Raw genomic sequence first — 16,805 nt, 5'->3', positions numbered from 1 at the left:
TTATTGTTGTCCTTCCTAAATAATGGCAAATGGAGAACATTGAATATTGTAAATAACTAAATGAAATTATTTATTGAATGAAATTTATGAAGGTGCTGCCTGAGGAGGGTGGGGAAGAATTTTGTTAATAATAATTTAGCAGCCAATCTTTTACCATATAGAAAACCAAGAAAACATGGGGAAAATCCATTAGTCACATGGTAATCAAATTCAAAGGATGAAAAGATACTAGAAAATAGAGGCCATATGCTCACTTTTGTTTATCTGATCTGTAGAAAAAAACAAATATAAAAGAATCGTACTAAAATGTTTTGATTTTGCAAAATTTTTTCCTATAGTGATCTTTAACTGATTGAAAATAATTATTTTTAAACCGTCTCCCAAGTTTCCAATAACATATATAAAGTACTGTATATTCCAGCTATTCTTATTTTTTAAATTTCTGTGTATACTGTAATTTTTTATGTTTTTTTTTTTAGTATTTTATAATTACTTCTGCCTCAGTTACTTGCTTATCAGAACATTAATATCTTTTGATTTCCATTGCTTGTATTTGTGGTGTGTACATTTGTGTTCTTTTTAATAGATGAAGGTTGACAACAGTGAAGGAATTGATGTTCCAAAGAAACCCAGATTAGAGAAGCAAGAATCTCGTTCTTCTCCTATCACAGTCCAAACCAGCAAGGACTTAGCTATGCCTGACCTTTCCAGTTTTGATGAGACCAGTGCTGATGACTTTGCCATGGAAATGGGTTTGGCTTGTGTTGTTTGTAGGTAAGTAGTAACTTGTCAAAGAGACACAGACACAGAGAGATAGAGAGATGAGGGGAAGGAAAAATAAATTGGGTTTTGCTTTATGTGAATTCCATATATTTTGTAGAAAATCTGCTGCCAAATATTATATTATTTTACTTTTTTGATAACTTCTTTTATCCCTGATTACGTATTATGAGTCAATGGAAAGATGACTGGCCTAAAACCCAGGAGGGACTGGCTCACTTTGTGAGCAAAGGTAAAATATTCAAATTAAGCTTCACAGTTATGTCTTCTCTAAAATGCAGAAAATCTTGCTAATTTTCCGTATCTCCCAGGGTTGTTATGAGGAAAGCATTTTAAAGCACTATATAAATGGGAACTGTTTCTGTATTATCTCTAAGGTACCTTTCCAATTCTACTACCATATAAGCTGAGAACTCATGTTTTAAAAATATTGAGATTGTTATAGATTTATGGCCTGTAAGGTAAACAATCAGTGCTTTTTCTGCTTGTTGAATAAGATTTCTTCAACAAGCATGGTTGTTTCCACTCTTTCTGGCTTTTCTTTTAGAAGGAGGTGCTATTCTTTATGTGCATCTGCTGAATTATTCATATAATTTTGAAGTCCTTCAATATAAATCATTTGAGCCACACAACTTTTTAATGAAACTGTTAAATTATAAGAAGGGTAATAGTATTAGTGTTACATGTAAAAATGAGAAATATTTAAAAGTTTAACTTGTATAAAAAGGTATATGTATCAGTTTTAAACTGATTTTTGTCACTTGAATTTGTATGAAAAAATATTTTAAACCAGATTAGTTATGAGTGAGCTTCTTTAGTCAAAACTGTTATAATTCCTTATAGTGATTAGCACCTGAACAACAATAGATGCTTTTTGTCATTTGGGTTAATTGATTATTTTGGTATTCCTTTGTGGACTGAGTGGACTCTCTTTCACTTATTGGACTTTGGTGTTTATAGAGAACATTCCTCACATTGTACAACCCTTTGAAGAGATGTAGCATAAGCATTATCTCCAATTTACAGATAAGGAAACTGAAGCTTCAGGAGGTTAAGCGACCTATTACTTGGTTGTACAACTAAATGTCTTGATGAGATTTGAACTAGTCTCTACTCTAGCACCCTTTTGGCTCTACTGTACTGCCTGAGTGTTAAATTGTTTTTATTCAGATAGTCTTAACTATTGTAAGGTTACTGTTTGAGTTAATTAATGTACTCATTTTATAAAAGAGAAAATAAAGAAGAAAATGGTTTTCTGTAGAGGGAAGTAGGGGAACTCTGGGTGAGGTTTAAGACCATTCAGCCCAGACGGAACCTGCCTAACAGTTTCTGTTTCGGCTCCCTATCTCCCCTAAAGGCTCTCGGCCTTCCTGAGAAGTCGGGGCAATGACAACTTGTGTTGAGATTAAGACAAAGTGATACCAGGTGGTAAACTACCTACAGTAGCAAGTTGTTTATGTGGTCCCAAGTGAACAGTATTGTTTTTGTTACATTATATAAAGGAGGTAGTCCTTGAAATAAACAGACAATCTTTTCCCACCATCCTCATTACTTCTCTACTAGGAAGGTATATCTTAATTACCCCGGTGTGGGAGCTCTAGAAAGCAACGGTACATTTTGTCACCCCAACTTGGAGGCTCTAGAAAGCAGGACATAACAGTTTTTCTAAAGTCAATATGTCATTTTTGAATAGAGAAAAAACTCACAAATTGTGATTCCCATTGATGAGACATATCATACTGTTAAAAGCTTGTATTACCTGATTACCAAGACTGAAGAATTTAACATTAATTGAACTTCCAAATTATGACGTTGCCACCTTAATTCTCAGAGGAGGAAGGGAAATGGAGCTTGGTAGGATATAGGTAGGTAGGTAGGTAGATAGATAGATAGATAGATTGATTTAGTGCCAAAGGATTTGTTGATGAAAAGTGTCTAAAGTAATCTGATATGAATTTTATTATCTAAAGAAAATAAATGGGTGTTTTAGCTTAAATTTAAAGTTTGGGGAAATTCTCAATACTTAAGCAGTGTATCCTATGGTTTCTGGCAAATATAATGGCTTCTTATTTTAATATAAATTATTCATTGTGTTTTTTCAAAACCTTTAATATCTGATTTTGGCTTCTAGTAGAAATATTTTCTTTTGAAAGTATCTTAAAGTGTGAAGATCCTTTTATTTTAGATAAAATGCTACTTTTAAAAGTGAATTGATTCAATAGAAAGCATTTAATGCAATCCAAAATGTGTGTGTGTGTGTGTGTGTGTGTGTGTGTATACATATAATTCCAAATACTGAAATATTTAGTTTAAAATATATATTCATAAAATATTTCAATAAAACCATCTGGGCAGTTTCTTCATTTTCTTATTAAATAAAGAAATAAGGTATTGCCTTTCGCCACACATCCACAAACATGGTTGCCATGGTTACCTAGATACCTGGTCCTCAGGGATATGTACAAAAGCTACTTAGCAATTAAATAACCTGATTTTTCATCTGAAAAGAGAAATCATTTAAAAAATGCTATTTGGTTAATTCATAGATGTACATCGACTTACAGGCATATCACTAAATTTTTCATTTACACTAAGTAACTCTTTTCACCAGAGACTTAAAGAAATGAAGTCTTCATCATAAGCTACCTTGTTTTCTGAAAGTCAAGATTATGACTAGTGTTTTCTCTGAATTGTATCTTAAATTCTATGCACATTTCACCATAAAATGGATAGTGTAATTATTTCTTTTCCTTTTGTCTAACTTTAAATTTCTATTTTTGTCTTAAAGAATTGTCATTCACAGTTCTCTCAGAGTACTGCACATTTCTCAGTTTTTATTCCATTGTCTAGTTTGGAATTATATTTATATGTGACAGTCATTTTAAAATCTTGAAATATTTACAATTTATTTAATAGCATCTAGCATTATAAACTAAATAAATAGAAGTTCATGAAAGCATTTGAATGTAAGAACAAAACAAAGAATCTTCTTTTTTAGATAGAAAATGTAAGAGAAACTGAGTATTGGTAGATTAAATTTTTTTTAATTTTAATACTGAATATTGTCAAAATATTGTTTTTAAATAATCTGTTCTCTCAGGCAAATGACAGTAGCATCTGGCAATCAGTTAGTCGAGTGTCAAGAATGTCATAATCTCTATCACCAGGATTGTCATAAACCTCAGGTGACTGATAAAGAAGTGAATGATCCACGTCTTGTATGGTATTGTGCTCGATGCACAAGACAAATGAAGAGAATGGTAGGAACCAACTCTTTTTTTCTTTTTTGAAGTCTATGTTGTTAACATTTAATTTGTGCTGATTTATATTTCCCTAAATAATAGTTAAATGTAAGCTTAAAGGAAAAACCCTTTAGAATGACCATATATATGTATATGTGTTGTCTTGGGTATGTGTTGGGTTTATTAAATATATATTTTCCACTTAGTACATGACATTATATATTATCTAAACACAGATGTGGTCTGAGCTTGGGATTAATTTCATTGAGCCCTTTGGGTAGGCACCAAAAAAGTAATAACCCTATGGATGCTTATAGTTGTGAAAATACAACCTAGATCTAAGTCTTTAGTGGTAATTTTATAAAAGACCAGAAGATGGAGACATTATTACATATTGTTTTCAGTGTCATTTTCTCATTGCTCCTCTCATTCACGTATATAGTTTGCTATGTGAATGTCTGTTCCCTTTTTTCTGTCATTGTCTGCCTTATTTTTCACTTCTATTTCTGTCACCTTTATTTCACCTAATTGTTAATTTGCAGTTATATAAAACTAAAGAACATCTTGTTTGTTATGTTATTTAATAGAGTCAGTATATTATTTTATATTTCTAACTTTAGAAAAAAAAAGAAATTGTTTTCTGCTCATTTTGGCTCTCAAATTTATTTATTTTTTTTTTTACTTTGGGCAATTAGAACCAATAAAATATTTTTTGTATCTTTTGTAAAGATTGTATCCAAGTTTAATCAGGAAGAATATCTAACAACCTAAAGAAATATGTCTGGCCTGTCTTTGTGAATTATAAGAAATAGTTAGAACTTTATTCTATACTTACTCTGGTTTGTGTTAAGGTAAATTATAACACTAGAAAAAAGCTGAGATTTAAATATTTTGTTTGAACCTGAAATTTTGTCCAACTACAATTTGGAAGTTAGACTAATTGATATTTAACAAAATATTCATTCTAATTTCTCAGGTCCTCCATTTAACAAATAATATAATGCATTGTCCACCTAAACCATTGGGAATTTGTAGCAGCAATCATAGTTAAGAATTCTTTATATTTTTGCCAGGACTTATGATATAGATATTCTTTCTACTAGTACAGATCAATGTAACTTGTATATGTGTAATTTTTAGTCTTAGAGAGTAAATGGGGCTCTTGCCAATCAGTGATTAATGAACAGCAGCTAGTCTGAGTCAGATATAAGCCCCTAGTCATCCAGCAATCTCCCAAGTTTACCATGCTGCTTCTCTCTTCTTGAATAACTGTTTTTGTAATATTTCATATAAGAATAGTTAGAACTAGAAAAGACCTTATAATGTAGTTCACCTCCCTCCTTTTGTAGATGAACAAACTGAGACTGCCTGAAGTTGAAGTTATTTTCTTAAAATCATGGAGACTGTAAATTGTAGAATCAGGATTCATGCCACCATTATCCTATAGAAAATACTCTTTAGTTGCCAGAGTTTGATGCAGCACATAATAAATATTTGTTTAGTTAAATTGAATTGAATTTCATTCTGTGATATAAATTTTAGAAAGAAAGAAATTGAAAAAGAGGTTAAATGATTATCTAAAACTGATTTTTAAAGTTTTACAATCAGCTAGTTTTACAGTCTGGCTCTCTTGATTCCATACATTTTCCTTTGTTTTATATTCTTACCTGTTGATATTAAACAATAATAGTTCAGTAATTTTTATTTAATTTTGTTTTGATTAATAAAGCAAAGTAATTAATCAAGGTAATTCTTTGAGCAAGAAGGCACCAGTATCCTGGGGAATCAGGAAGGAATCACATAGAAAGTGACTTGTGAGCCGAGTTGTGAATTAAAGAAAGACTTCAAGTTGGGGGTGGGGCAGAGGGAAGAAAAATAAAGAGTGAGCCTGATTCAAGAATAAAGAGCAGCTACTGCAGAAACATTGCAGACACAGGAAGCAGAATTCTGAGTGAAGGCAAGATCAAGAAGGCCAGGTGGACTGAAGACCAGGAGACATGGGGAGTGTTGGGTTGGGGCCAGGGTGTAATTAGAAAGTGTACCTGATCCTCAAAACAATAGGTGGCCATTGGAGTAAATTATGGCATGGCTAGGCTACTTCTACACTTAAGGAAAATCATGTTAGCAATTATATGGAAGGTGGATTTCAGTGGGAAGAAATGAGACAGGGAGGAGAATTGGGAGATGATTGCAATAGTTCAAGTGTGAGATGATCAGGAGGTTAATTAGAGTGGGATCAATGTAAGTATCTAAGGTACAGATGTGAGAGCTGTTGCAAAGGTAGAAGAAGCAAGATTTGGCAATAGATTAGATATGTTAAGCGAAAGAGAGAGAAATTTAAAATAACATCAAGATTGTAAGCCTAAGAGACTAGAAAAAGAGAGATTTGAAAGAGGGGTAGGTTTAGAGGAAAAGATTATGATTTCTGCATTGTCTGTACTAAGTCATCCTTAGAATTCAGTGGAAAACAATAATCTCTCTTAGTTTGGGGAATAGAATATTAACAAGAGTCATTGTTTCCCTGCACCCTTCTTTTTTGGAGCTCCATTGCTGTCCTTTTTTGTTTTAGAGTGAAGAATGGGGGAGAATAACTCCTATTTTTAGCTTTATAAGTCTCATTGACTCATGGTGGGTGGTTAGTCCATGGAGAATTCTTCAACTTTTCTCAAGTAAGACCAAACCTAAAGAAGAAGTAGACTTGCTTTAATTGCAAGTGGCTTCTCTTTTTTTTTTTTTTCTTCTCTGAATCACTTCAGTTCATATTAGATAGCATCATGTAGCATCTAGTCATCATAATTTTCCATATGTTTTCGTTGCTAGAAATTATGTGCTGCTTTCATTAATATGACGTATAATAAATTTGCCCTAGATTTTATGTTTTATGTAGATGATAAAATATTTACAACAGTAGGAATTTTTATAAGGTCAGATATGTAAAAGGAGTCTTATTGGTCTTCTTTCCTGTTTGGTATTTTAATTGAATTCCCTAAATGATATTCCTCATAGAAATCAATTGATTATTTCTTCAGGCTCAGAAGACACAGAAACCAGCCCAGAAACCAGCCCCTGCAGTTGTTTCAGTAGCTCCAGCTGTTAAAGACCCATTGGTTAAAAAACCTGAAACTAAGCTGAAACAAGAAACAACTTTTCTAGCATTCAAGAGAACAGAAGTTAAGGTAGAGTATACTTATTCTAATAAAAAGTTGTTTAGTTCAGCAAAATTTAATTCTTCAGTTTTGTGCATCTCCCCTCACATATCAGAATCCATGGTTAAAATGAGACTTCCTGTTAAATTTTTATATAAATACTCCCTTCTTCATCTAATGTTAAGTTCTCAACTTTATTTTGATTTGTATTCTTTAAAGATGATTGAAGTTTTAAGAGTTTTTGTGAGTTCTTTTGTGAGCTTTTTTGTGAGTTCTAAATTTTTAATTCATTAAAAGGGAAAACCTTTTATGGTATCTGTCTCATAAATAGGAGGTCTAGATAGAATTATTTAATGTGACTCTTATCACCTTTGAGGTTCCATGCCTGATAACATATTGGATTACTGTTACTATCTTATATTCACTTCAGTGTTGGCTAAAACATTATTCTAATTCCTTTAGTAAGAAGAAAGACTTTTCTTATTTCTGTCATTGAGCTGCACATTAGCCATATTCTAGTTTTATTCAGGGAACTGATGGAATAGAAGAAATGGTTGTTCCGAATCAGGTGGCAAAAAAGTCTAATAAACTCTCTGTTCCATATTACCCTCAGTATAGATTCAGAAACTCATAAGATGATAAAATATATATATATATATGAAGAAATCTAGTTTTAAAAAATATATATTATTAAATAATGCTGATATATTGATCTACTTGTTAGTTGATATTTGTGTTCTCATTACAAAAAATCAATAACAGTTGGTAGTTTTGATATGGACATGACTTTTGTATTGATTTCTGATTCAATTTGGTACACGCATGTTGCTATATAAAGTTGGTCCTTAATATTCATGTATTTGACTTTCCAAACTTTAACCATTCTTGTGATTTTATTAGTAACCTTGTTTCCCTTTTGCATTGGCAACTATGCACATTTGCCACTTGCTCAGTTGAGCAATTCTTCCTGCTCCTCACATTGCCAGTGCAGCATCTCAGTCTGGCACAGAGTAACAGAGAAGCAGATCAGCCTGCTCATGCCAAGTCAGCAAAACTGCTCTAGGGAGGAAAAGTTTGAACTGGGCATTGGGGACTCAACCCCCAAGGCATGTGCTTTTTCTTTGGAGAACAGTGCAAACACAGCCAAATGGGAGGTCAGAGATGACTGGTTATCCTTCTTCCCTTTTTACCTCAGGATTCTTCCAATACTGCCACCTCTGTTCTTCCCAGTCCCTCTCCTTTCCCCTGCATTTTATGGGTTCTTTCATGATTACTGTTTAATATTGGAAAAAGTACATATTATCTTTTGTTTAAAAGAAATTTATGTGGAAAAAATATTTTCAGCTATCTGGTGAAAAATGGTCATGGGAACCTAGCCCCCCTACTTCCTATAGATTCAGTATATCAACATTTTTTACTTTCTACTGATGTTTTCTAGAAGTGTCACCTCCTTGAAAGTTGAGGATTAATTGTATTAAATTTAATCTCTTCTAAAATAGTTTCCATTCAGATCATTTTCTTACAACAAAAAAATCTTTGAGTAATAATTTAGTATCTTTAAATTATTCTATAAATTCTATATGCTTATTTAAATATTTTTGACTATTCCTCATTGAAATATTTTAGTAATGTATTTAAAAATAGAGTTTTAGGGGCAGCTAGGTGGCGCAGTGGATAGAGCACCAGCCCTGAATTCAGGAGGACCTGAGTTCAAATCTGGTCTCAGACACTTAACACTACCTAGCTGTGTGACCCTGGGCAAGTCACTTAACCCCAGCCTCAAAAAAAAAAAGAAAAGAAAAGAAAATAGAGTTTTAGCAGCAGAAGAATTCTAAAAGTATTTCTCTTAATTTCTTTGTTCCTTGTTTAATATTTGAATAGATTTTTATTGTTGCTTTAAGATGGAGATATAGGGGCTTCTCATAAGATGGTAAAAAAAACAAACAAACAAGTAAATGTGAATTTATCATTCATTTTTATTTTGTTCTTATTTGTGCACAGTAGGTTAAAAAAAAAAAACAACCTAGGATAAGAGCCAAGAAAATGTTTTAAGTTTAAACAGCTTAGGGGGAAAGATATTTTCTTCCTGGAAATAATAAAGAGAATAATTTTGTATCCATTGTTTTAATTACCTACATCTTGATTGTGTGATAAATCATCTGTTGTCTAGCTAAATAGCAATGCTAGGTAACTGCAAGTCATCAGAATAAAATACTGAGTTTGAAGATTTCTTCCTTATTTGTGCCTTACAAGTGCTAGAATTTTTAATTACCTCAAATAGACTGAATTTTGTCAAGTTTATTGAGGGATTATTTTGCCTTATGGCTGATGATTTGTTTTAGAGAGAAAAGAAAAAAAATTAGCTTTGCTTTTTCTGAAAATTATAAGTTTATTACACCTGTCTTTTGATTTCTATACTAATTTGTTTTCTGACAACCTTTGGGTATTCCTTTATGATTCTTATTTACTTGAAGCATTTTCTTCCTTTTATAATCTTGTGAGATTTTTCTCCTATAAAGCTACTTCAGAAATCTTCATATTTGTCACATTCAGTGAACTAAAGTCATTGTTCTCCCTCATACAAAGTAGAAAGCTTATGACTTGAGGAGGGGGAAAATCACCCAATTTTTTTTCTCCTTTTAAGTTTTTACTAAAGCTTTTTATTTTCTTTACATATTTTTATGGCAGAAATATAGTTCTCAAGATTTCTTTTTACCTTTTTAGAAATCTCTTGAGTTCTGTATTTGAAGATCAAACATTTTGTGTAGATCTGGTTTTTTTCATCAAGAATAGATGGAATTCATTTATTTCGTTAAATGTCCATCTTCTTCCCTGGAAAAGGATGCTCATTTTTGCTGGGTAAGTTATTCTTGGCTGCATACCAAGTTCCTTAGCCTTTTGGAATATCATATTCCAGGCCCTTCGTTTCTTTAATGTGGATGCTGCTAGATTCTGGGTTATTTTTATTGTGGCTCCTCCATATCTGAATTGCTTTTTTCTAGCAGCTTCCAATATTTTTTCCTTTGTCTGATGATGGTTCTTGAATTTGGCCACTATATTTCTTGGCGTTTTGATTTTAGGGTCCCTTTCAGTAGGTGATCGATGAATTTTTTTAATGTCTGTTTTACCCTCTGTTTCCAGAACGTCTGGACATTTCTCTTTGATAATTTCCTGGAAAATGGTGTCCAAGCTCTTTTTTTCCTCCCATTTTTCAGGGAGTCCGATTATTCTCAAATTGTCTCTCCTGGATCTGTTTTCCAGGTCTGTTGTCTTTCCAATAAGGTACTTGACATTCTTTTCAATTGTTTTGTTTTTCCGGTTTTGCTTGACTACCTCTTGGTTTCTCCTTGAGTCATTCATTTCTACTTGTTCGAGTCTAATTTTCAATGATGTATTTTCTTCGCTGACTTTTTTTATATCTTTTTGTAATTGTCCAATTGAGTTAAGTGAGTTTTTATCTTCTATGGAATTTTTTTCCATTTCATCCATTTTATTTTTTAGAAAGCTGTTTTCTTTTTCCAGCTCACTAATCCTGTTTTCCTTGGAGTTGTTTACCTTTTCCAATTCACTAATTTCATTTCTCAATGATTTGATCTCTTTATCCACTCTGGATGACTTCTCCAGGCTCTCTTTCCAAGCTTCCCTTTCCTTTTCCCATTTCTCTTCCAGCTCTCTTGTGAGAGCCTTTTTGATTTCCTCTATGAGGTTCTTTTGTATTGAGGAGCAGATCATATCCCCCTTAGGGGATTCCTCTGGGGACAGTCTGCTTTTAGTCTCCTCAGCATTTGAAGTCTGCTCTCTCTCCATACAGAAGCTGTCAATGGTTAGAGCCCTTTTGAATTTTTTGTTCATTTTGTCAAGAGCAGAATGGAAGAAAACAAATTGACAACAGAAACAATTGGTCTGGTTTTGGGGGGGATGGGGCTGGATGGTGTTAAAGAGTTTCCTCTACAGATTGAGGGAGACAGAGGCGAGGTACTACTAACAGGACAGCGATGGCTGCACTGTGTCTAGGCTCTGAGGCTCTGAGGACACGCTGAGTCACTCCGGGTGGGGGTTGGGGTGGCTGGTCCTGAGAGACTCTGGCTTTCCGGGATTTTATTCTTCACCTCCGGTGTTTACACCCTCTCCGCTGCTCCCGGCTTGCTGCCAAGATGGAACATCCACACTGGGGTAAAAGTTTTTTCTCAGAAATGGCAGAGATCGTACCCCTCCCCGCTCCAGTCTGAGCTGTGTGAGCTGCCTGTCTCGCTCTGGCTGCCTGTCCTCAGTCTGCACCCAGTCTGATTGACCCTCCCCCGAGCAAATACAGACTTTCTCTGGCGAATTTCAAGGATGTCTTCTCTTGGTGATTATTTGTGGGTTTCTTTTCCCGTCAAGCACTAACTCCGAGGCTTGTCATGAAGTAAGTCCTGAGAGAAAACGTGGAGCTCAAGCAGCTGTCTGCCTCCTCGATCTTGGCGGGAAGTCCACTAATGCCTTTTATTTTCGAAACATTTGCATAGATAATTTTCAGCATTCACCATTGCAAAACCTTGTGTTTCAAAGTTTTTTCTCCATCTCTTCCCTCCACCCTACCCTAGACAACAAGTAATTCAATATATGTTAAACATGTGCAATTCTTCTGTACATATTTCCACAACTGTCATGCTGCACAAGAAAAATCAGGTCAAAAAGGGGGAAAAAATGAGGAAGAAAACAAAATGCAAGCCAACAACAACAAAAAAAGTGAAAATACCATGCTGTGATTCACATTCAGCCCCACAGTCCTCTCTCTGGGTGTAGATGGCTCTCTTTATCACAAGAATTTGGAACTGTCCTGAATCACCTTGCCATATCCATCAGAATTGATATTCTATTGTATAATCTTGCTATTGCCATGTACAATGCTCTTCTGGTTCTATTCATTTTACTTAGCATCACTTCATGTAAATCTCTCCAGGTCTCTCTGAAATCATCCTGTTGATCATTTCTTATAGAACAGTAATATTCCATAACATTTATATACTATAACTTATTCAGTCATTCTCCAACTGATGGGCATCCACTCAGCTTCCAGAAGAAAAAAAAAATTGTAACACAAAGTCTTTAAAAAAAAAAAGTTGAAAATTCTTTATGTATTTGGAAAAAATAAAATATTATTGAGGGAAAAATTTGAAACAAAGCTGAGGTTTAGTTTCAATTATTGATCACAGTGGTTAAAAATATAACAATATCGATAGAGCCATGATGGCAAAGAGGCAAGGATTTGTCTGAACTCTCCTAAATTCCTTCCAAACAACTTTAGATAGTACCTCAAAATGAATTCTGGAGCAACAGAACTCACAGAAGGATGGAATGAAATAATTTATTACCTCCAGAAAACTTAGCAGGTCATTAGGAAAAGGTCTGTCACACTAAAGTGAAAGTAAAACACCATCCAGCATAGGCTATGTCAGAAGGAGATTGCTCACTGGTGGAGGCAGGATTCTTCTGTTGCATTGCTCATACTTGCATCTGGTTACAGTCACAGGGCAAGGAAGAATACTAGAATGCAAGATTTTACAACCACAGGAAAGTTGGGACCTGGTCACAGTGTTTGTATTTTACTTATAAAGCAGAGCACAGTGCAGGAAAGTAGTAAGTACACCTCTCTCTAATTCATATTACCTTGGAAGAATCAAAACTTACAGCTTCTCAGAATTATCTTTGAAACAGCTACACAAAAATAGCCTGAAGACTGTGTTTCTCTACCTTAGAAGTAGAACTCCGCTTTAACACAGTTAAAAGTCAAGAAAGAAGTTTGGGGGGGGGGGATAAAAAAAGAAAAATCCTGACCATAGAAAGATACAGTGGGGGCAGTTAGGTAGTGCAGTAGATAGAGCACCAGTCCTGAAATCAGGAAGACCTGAATTCAAATTTGGCCTCAAACTTCCTAGCTTGGGCAAGTCACTAAACCCCAGTTGCCTCAGGGGAAAAAAAAGATATAGGGGTGACAAGGGAGAGCTCAAAATCCATCTAAAGTTTCAGAAAATAAAAGTAAATTGGTTTTAGGCCTAAAAAGAATTGCTGGGAGAACTCATTAAGGATTTTAAACATCAACTAAGAGAGCTAGAAGAAACACTGGGAAGAGTAATGAGACTTATGTAAGAAAATCATGAAAAAACAATCAACAGCTTGGTAAAGAAGGGGCACACACACACACACACACACACACACACAAATAGTGGAGAAAATAATATCTTACATAGATGACCAAATAGTAAAAGAGGTACAGAAACCCAATAAAGAGAAGAATGCCTTGACCAGAGTTGGCCAATTGGAAAAAGAGGTACAAAAATTCACAGAAAAAAGAACTTCATAAAAATAGAATTATATAAGTGGAGAAGGATATCTAATTGGACTCCACGAAAGCCTAAAACAGTGTCTTTCAAGAAATTATCAAGGAAAACTACCTTGATATTTTAGAACTGGAGAGCAAAATTGAAGTTGAAAGAATTTATTGATCAACCGCTAAAAGACATTCCAAAATTAAAACTCTCAGGATTATTATGGCCAAATTCCAGACCTCCTAAGTCAAGAAGAAAATATTGTAAGCAGCCATAAAGAAACAATTTAAATACTGTGGAGCCACAGTCAGGATAATACAACATTTAGCAGTTTCTACATTAAAGGTGTCAAGGCTTGGAATATAATATTCCAGAAGGTAAAAGAGCTGCTATTACAATCAAGAGACACCAAAACGAATATAATCCCTCAGAGAGAGAAATAAGGATTCAGTGAAATCAGAGACTTTTTTTTTATTTTTTTAATTAAAGCTTTTTAATTTTCAAAAGATAAGCATGGATAATTTTTCAACATTAACCATTATAAAACCTTATGTTCCAATTCTTCCCCCTTCTCACCCCTTTCTCTAGAGAGCAAGTAATCCAATATACGTTAAATATGGTAAAAATATATGTTAAGTCTAATATATGCGTACATATTTTATACATTTATCTTGATGCATAAGAAAAACTCAAAATAAAAAGAAAAAATGAGGAAAAAAATAAAATTCAAGCAAACAAAAAAAAGTGAGAATGCTATGTTGTTATCCACAGTCCCCTCTCTAGGCATAGATGGCTCTTTTCATCACAAGGTCAGAGTAGAAGACTTTCAAGCATTCCTGATGAAAAGACCAAAGCTAAATGGAAAATGTGCCTTTCAAATACAGAGCTCAATATAAACATAAAAAGGTTAACAGGAAAGAGAACTCAAAGAATTCAGTAGTTTAAACTGTTTATATTTCTGCATAGGGAAATAATACTTGTAGCACCTAAAAATTTATTAGAGTTGTTAGAAGGAAAAATACAATTAAGGAGTTAGAAAGGGAAATACACTAAGAGAAGGGAAAAGGGAAAGGTAGAATGGGATCATTTATCTCACATAAGAGATGTAAAAGAGCTTTTTCAGTGAAGAGGAAGGTAGGGGCAGTGGGGAGTTGGGGGCGAGAGTGCATGAATTCTCATCAGAATTGGCTCAAAGAAGAAATAACATGGTATACTCATTTGGGTATAGAATTCTATTTTACCAAATAGAAAAATAGGAAGGAAAGAGTTCAGCAACAATAATATTGTACAATAATCTACTTGTGAACGACTTAGCTATTTTTTTCCAAGACAGTTCCAAAGAACTCATGATGAAAAGTGCTATATGTTACCAGAGAAAGATCTGGTAAGTTTTGAATGCAGAAGGAAGCATACTTTTTTTTTCCCCCCTATATTCTTTCTATATTTTTCAAAGAGGTTTTTTTGGGGGGTAGGGGTATTTTATTTTCTTTCACAACATGACTAATATGTTTTGCTTGATTGTACTTGTATAACCTATGTTAAATTGTTTGCCTTCTTAGTGAGGGAGGAGGGGGGAGAGAGAATTTGGAACACAAATTTTTTTTTTAAATATTAAAAATTTTTTTACATGTAATTGAGGAAAAAATGTTTTAATATTTTTTAAATGCTTTCAAACAGAAATTATGAAGCCATTTCTAATGGAAGTAGGTTGTTTTTGTTTGTTTGGTTGGTTGGTTTTTTCCATGTCTCTAGATATCTTTTGTATTTTAAATAGGGCAAATATCACTGGGACTTTGATTTTTTTTCTCTGCTAAGATTGTTTTTCATTAAACTGTATTATAGTCTAAAAAGAACTTTTGAAAATTGAGCAAGGGAAAGGTAAGAATGCCAACATGAATTTTCATTGGAGGAATTATTATACAATATAAATTCAGAAATAAATGTTGCTCATGCTGAGTTCTACATGGATTTCCTGTATGCACTCAGATACTTAATTTGGTCTGTTCAGTTAATGGAAGAAATCATATAGAAATAGGAATCTGCATACATGTCATTGCTACAGAAATTCTACCTTCAAAAATCTGATAAAAACCTTCATAGCAGAGTAAGGATTCCTTATTTGGTGGCACAGGGTCTGGAAGACACATACATACGTGTGCACACATGTAATATACATAATCACAATGGAAGAAGTAACCCCAATTCACAAGTTCTGGTCTTTTTGTTTTAATTTTTTATTTTTTAAAAATTTCATTCCTTTATATATTTATATTTAGGTCTAGTTTTAACAGTTTGATGTATTTTCTATGGTTTAAAAACTATAGGGATTAAATTTTTTATAGAACTTGGGGAATGTATATTTGTTCTAATGTAGTATTTAATTTTTTTTAAGCCATCCACAGTGGTTTCAGGAAATTCTTCCAATTCAAGTGTTTCATCCTCCGCACCCAGTGGTCTAACAGGATGGGCAGCTTTTGCAGCCAAAACCTCTTCTGCTGGACCTTCAACAGGCAAGCTTAGTTCAACAACACAGAATGCTGGCGGGAAACCTACTACCTCCTCAACCAACCAGAAAGCAGTGGGTTTGACTGGACTGGCCACCACGTCTAAAGCTGCCCTAGGTTCAAAAATATCTTCTCCTACCAGCAGTACAACTCCTGTATCACTGAAACCTCTGCCTCCTTTAACTTTAGGCAAAACTGGCCTTAGTCGCTCAGTGAGTAGTGACAATGTGAGCAAAGTTGGCCTTCCCAGCCCAAGTAGCTTAGTTCCAGGAGGAAGCAGCCAACTCAGCAGTGGGAATGGTAGTAGTGGAACTACTGGGGCCAGTGGAGGAGGCACCACTAAAACCAGCTCAGAGCCTAGTAACAACCCATCATCATCCTCACTCAAGGGCCCAACTTCTCAGGAGTCACAGCTCAATGCAATGAAGCGGTTACAGATGGTCAAGAAGAAAGCTGCTCAAAAGAAACTTAAGAAATAGCTTAGCTACATTTGCTTTTCTCTTACACTGAATTGATGACCACTTCTGTGCTGAAGATATAAAAAATGTAATGTATTGTTTAATAAAAAGTTACATGACCAAGCTATCCAATTGTTTCTTTTCAGAAAATTTTTGACAAAAACCGTGAAGCTATTTGGATTTCTTATTAACCTTTCATACAGTTTTCTTTAAAACCTGTCATGTCAAAATTGTGTAATGGCTTTAATAAAAATTTTCATGAATTTCAGAGTCTCTAGGATAGATTATATAAATACAATGGCAAAATTTTTAAAAACCAGATTAAAGGACAAAGACTTATATTCATCTTCCTGAAAAAGCCCTAAAC

General features: G+C 34.0%; 1 protein-coding gene across 2 annotated transcripts in view; it reads left to right on the top strand.

Moving 5' to 3' along the window:
- Window positions 1-16,563, top strand: part of INTS12 (integrator complex subunit 12) — a 45,006-nt gene extending 28,443 nt beyond the window's left edge. For both annotated transcript variants that reach the window (XM_074273913.1, XM_074273914.1), the window contains exons 4-7: window positions 587-774; window positions 3,881-4,040; window positions 7,052-7,198; window positions 15,869-16,563. In XM_074273913.1, coding sequence (XP_074130014.1) covers window positions 587-774; window positions 3,881-4,040; window positions 7,052-7,198; window positions 15,869-16,459 — 1,086 coding nt within the window. In that variant the 3' untranslated portion in view covers window positions 16,460-16,563. The remainder of the gene's footprint in view (window positions 1-586; window positions 775-3,880; window positions 4,041-7,051; window positions 7,199-15,868) is intronic.
- The last annotated feature ends 242 nt before the right edge of the window (window positions 16,564-16,805 follow it).

This window comes from Sminthopsis crassicaudata, chromosome 6 (assembly GCF_048593235.1).
Source record: "Sminthopsis crassicaudata isolate SCR6 chromosome 6, ASM4859323v1, whole genome shotgun sequence".
Lineage (NCBI taxonomy): Eukaryota > Metazoa > Chordata > Mammalia > Dasyuromorphia > Dasyuridae > Sminthopsis > Sminthopsis crassicaudata.
The sequence above is the reverse complement of the archived record's forward strand: the minus strand, read 5'-3'. Positions and strand labels throughout refer to the sequence as shown.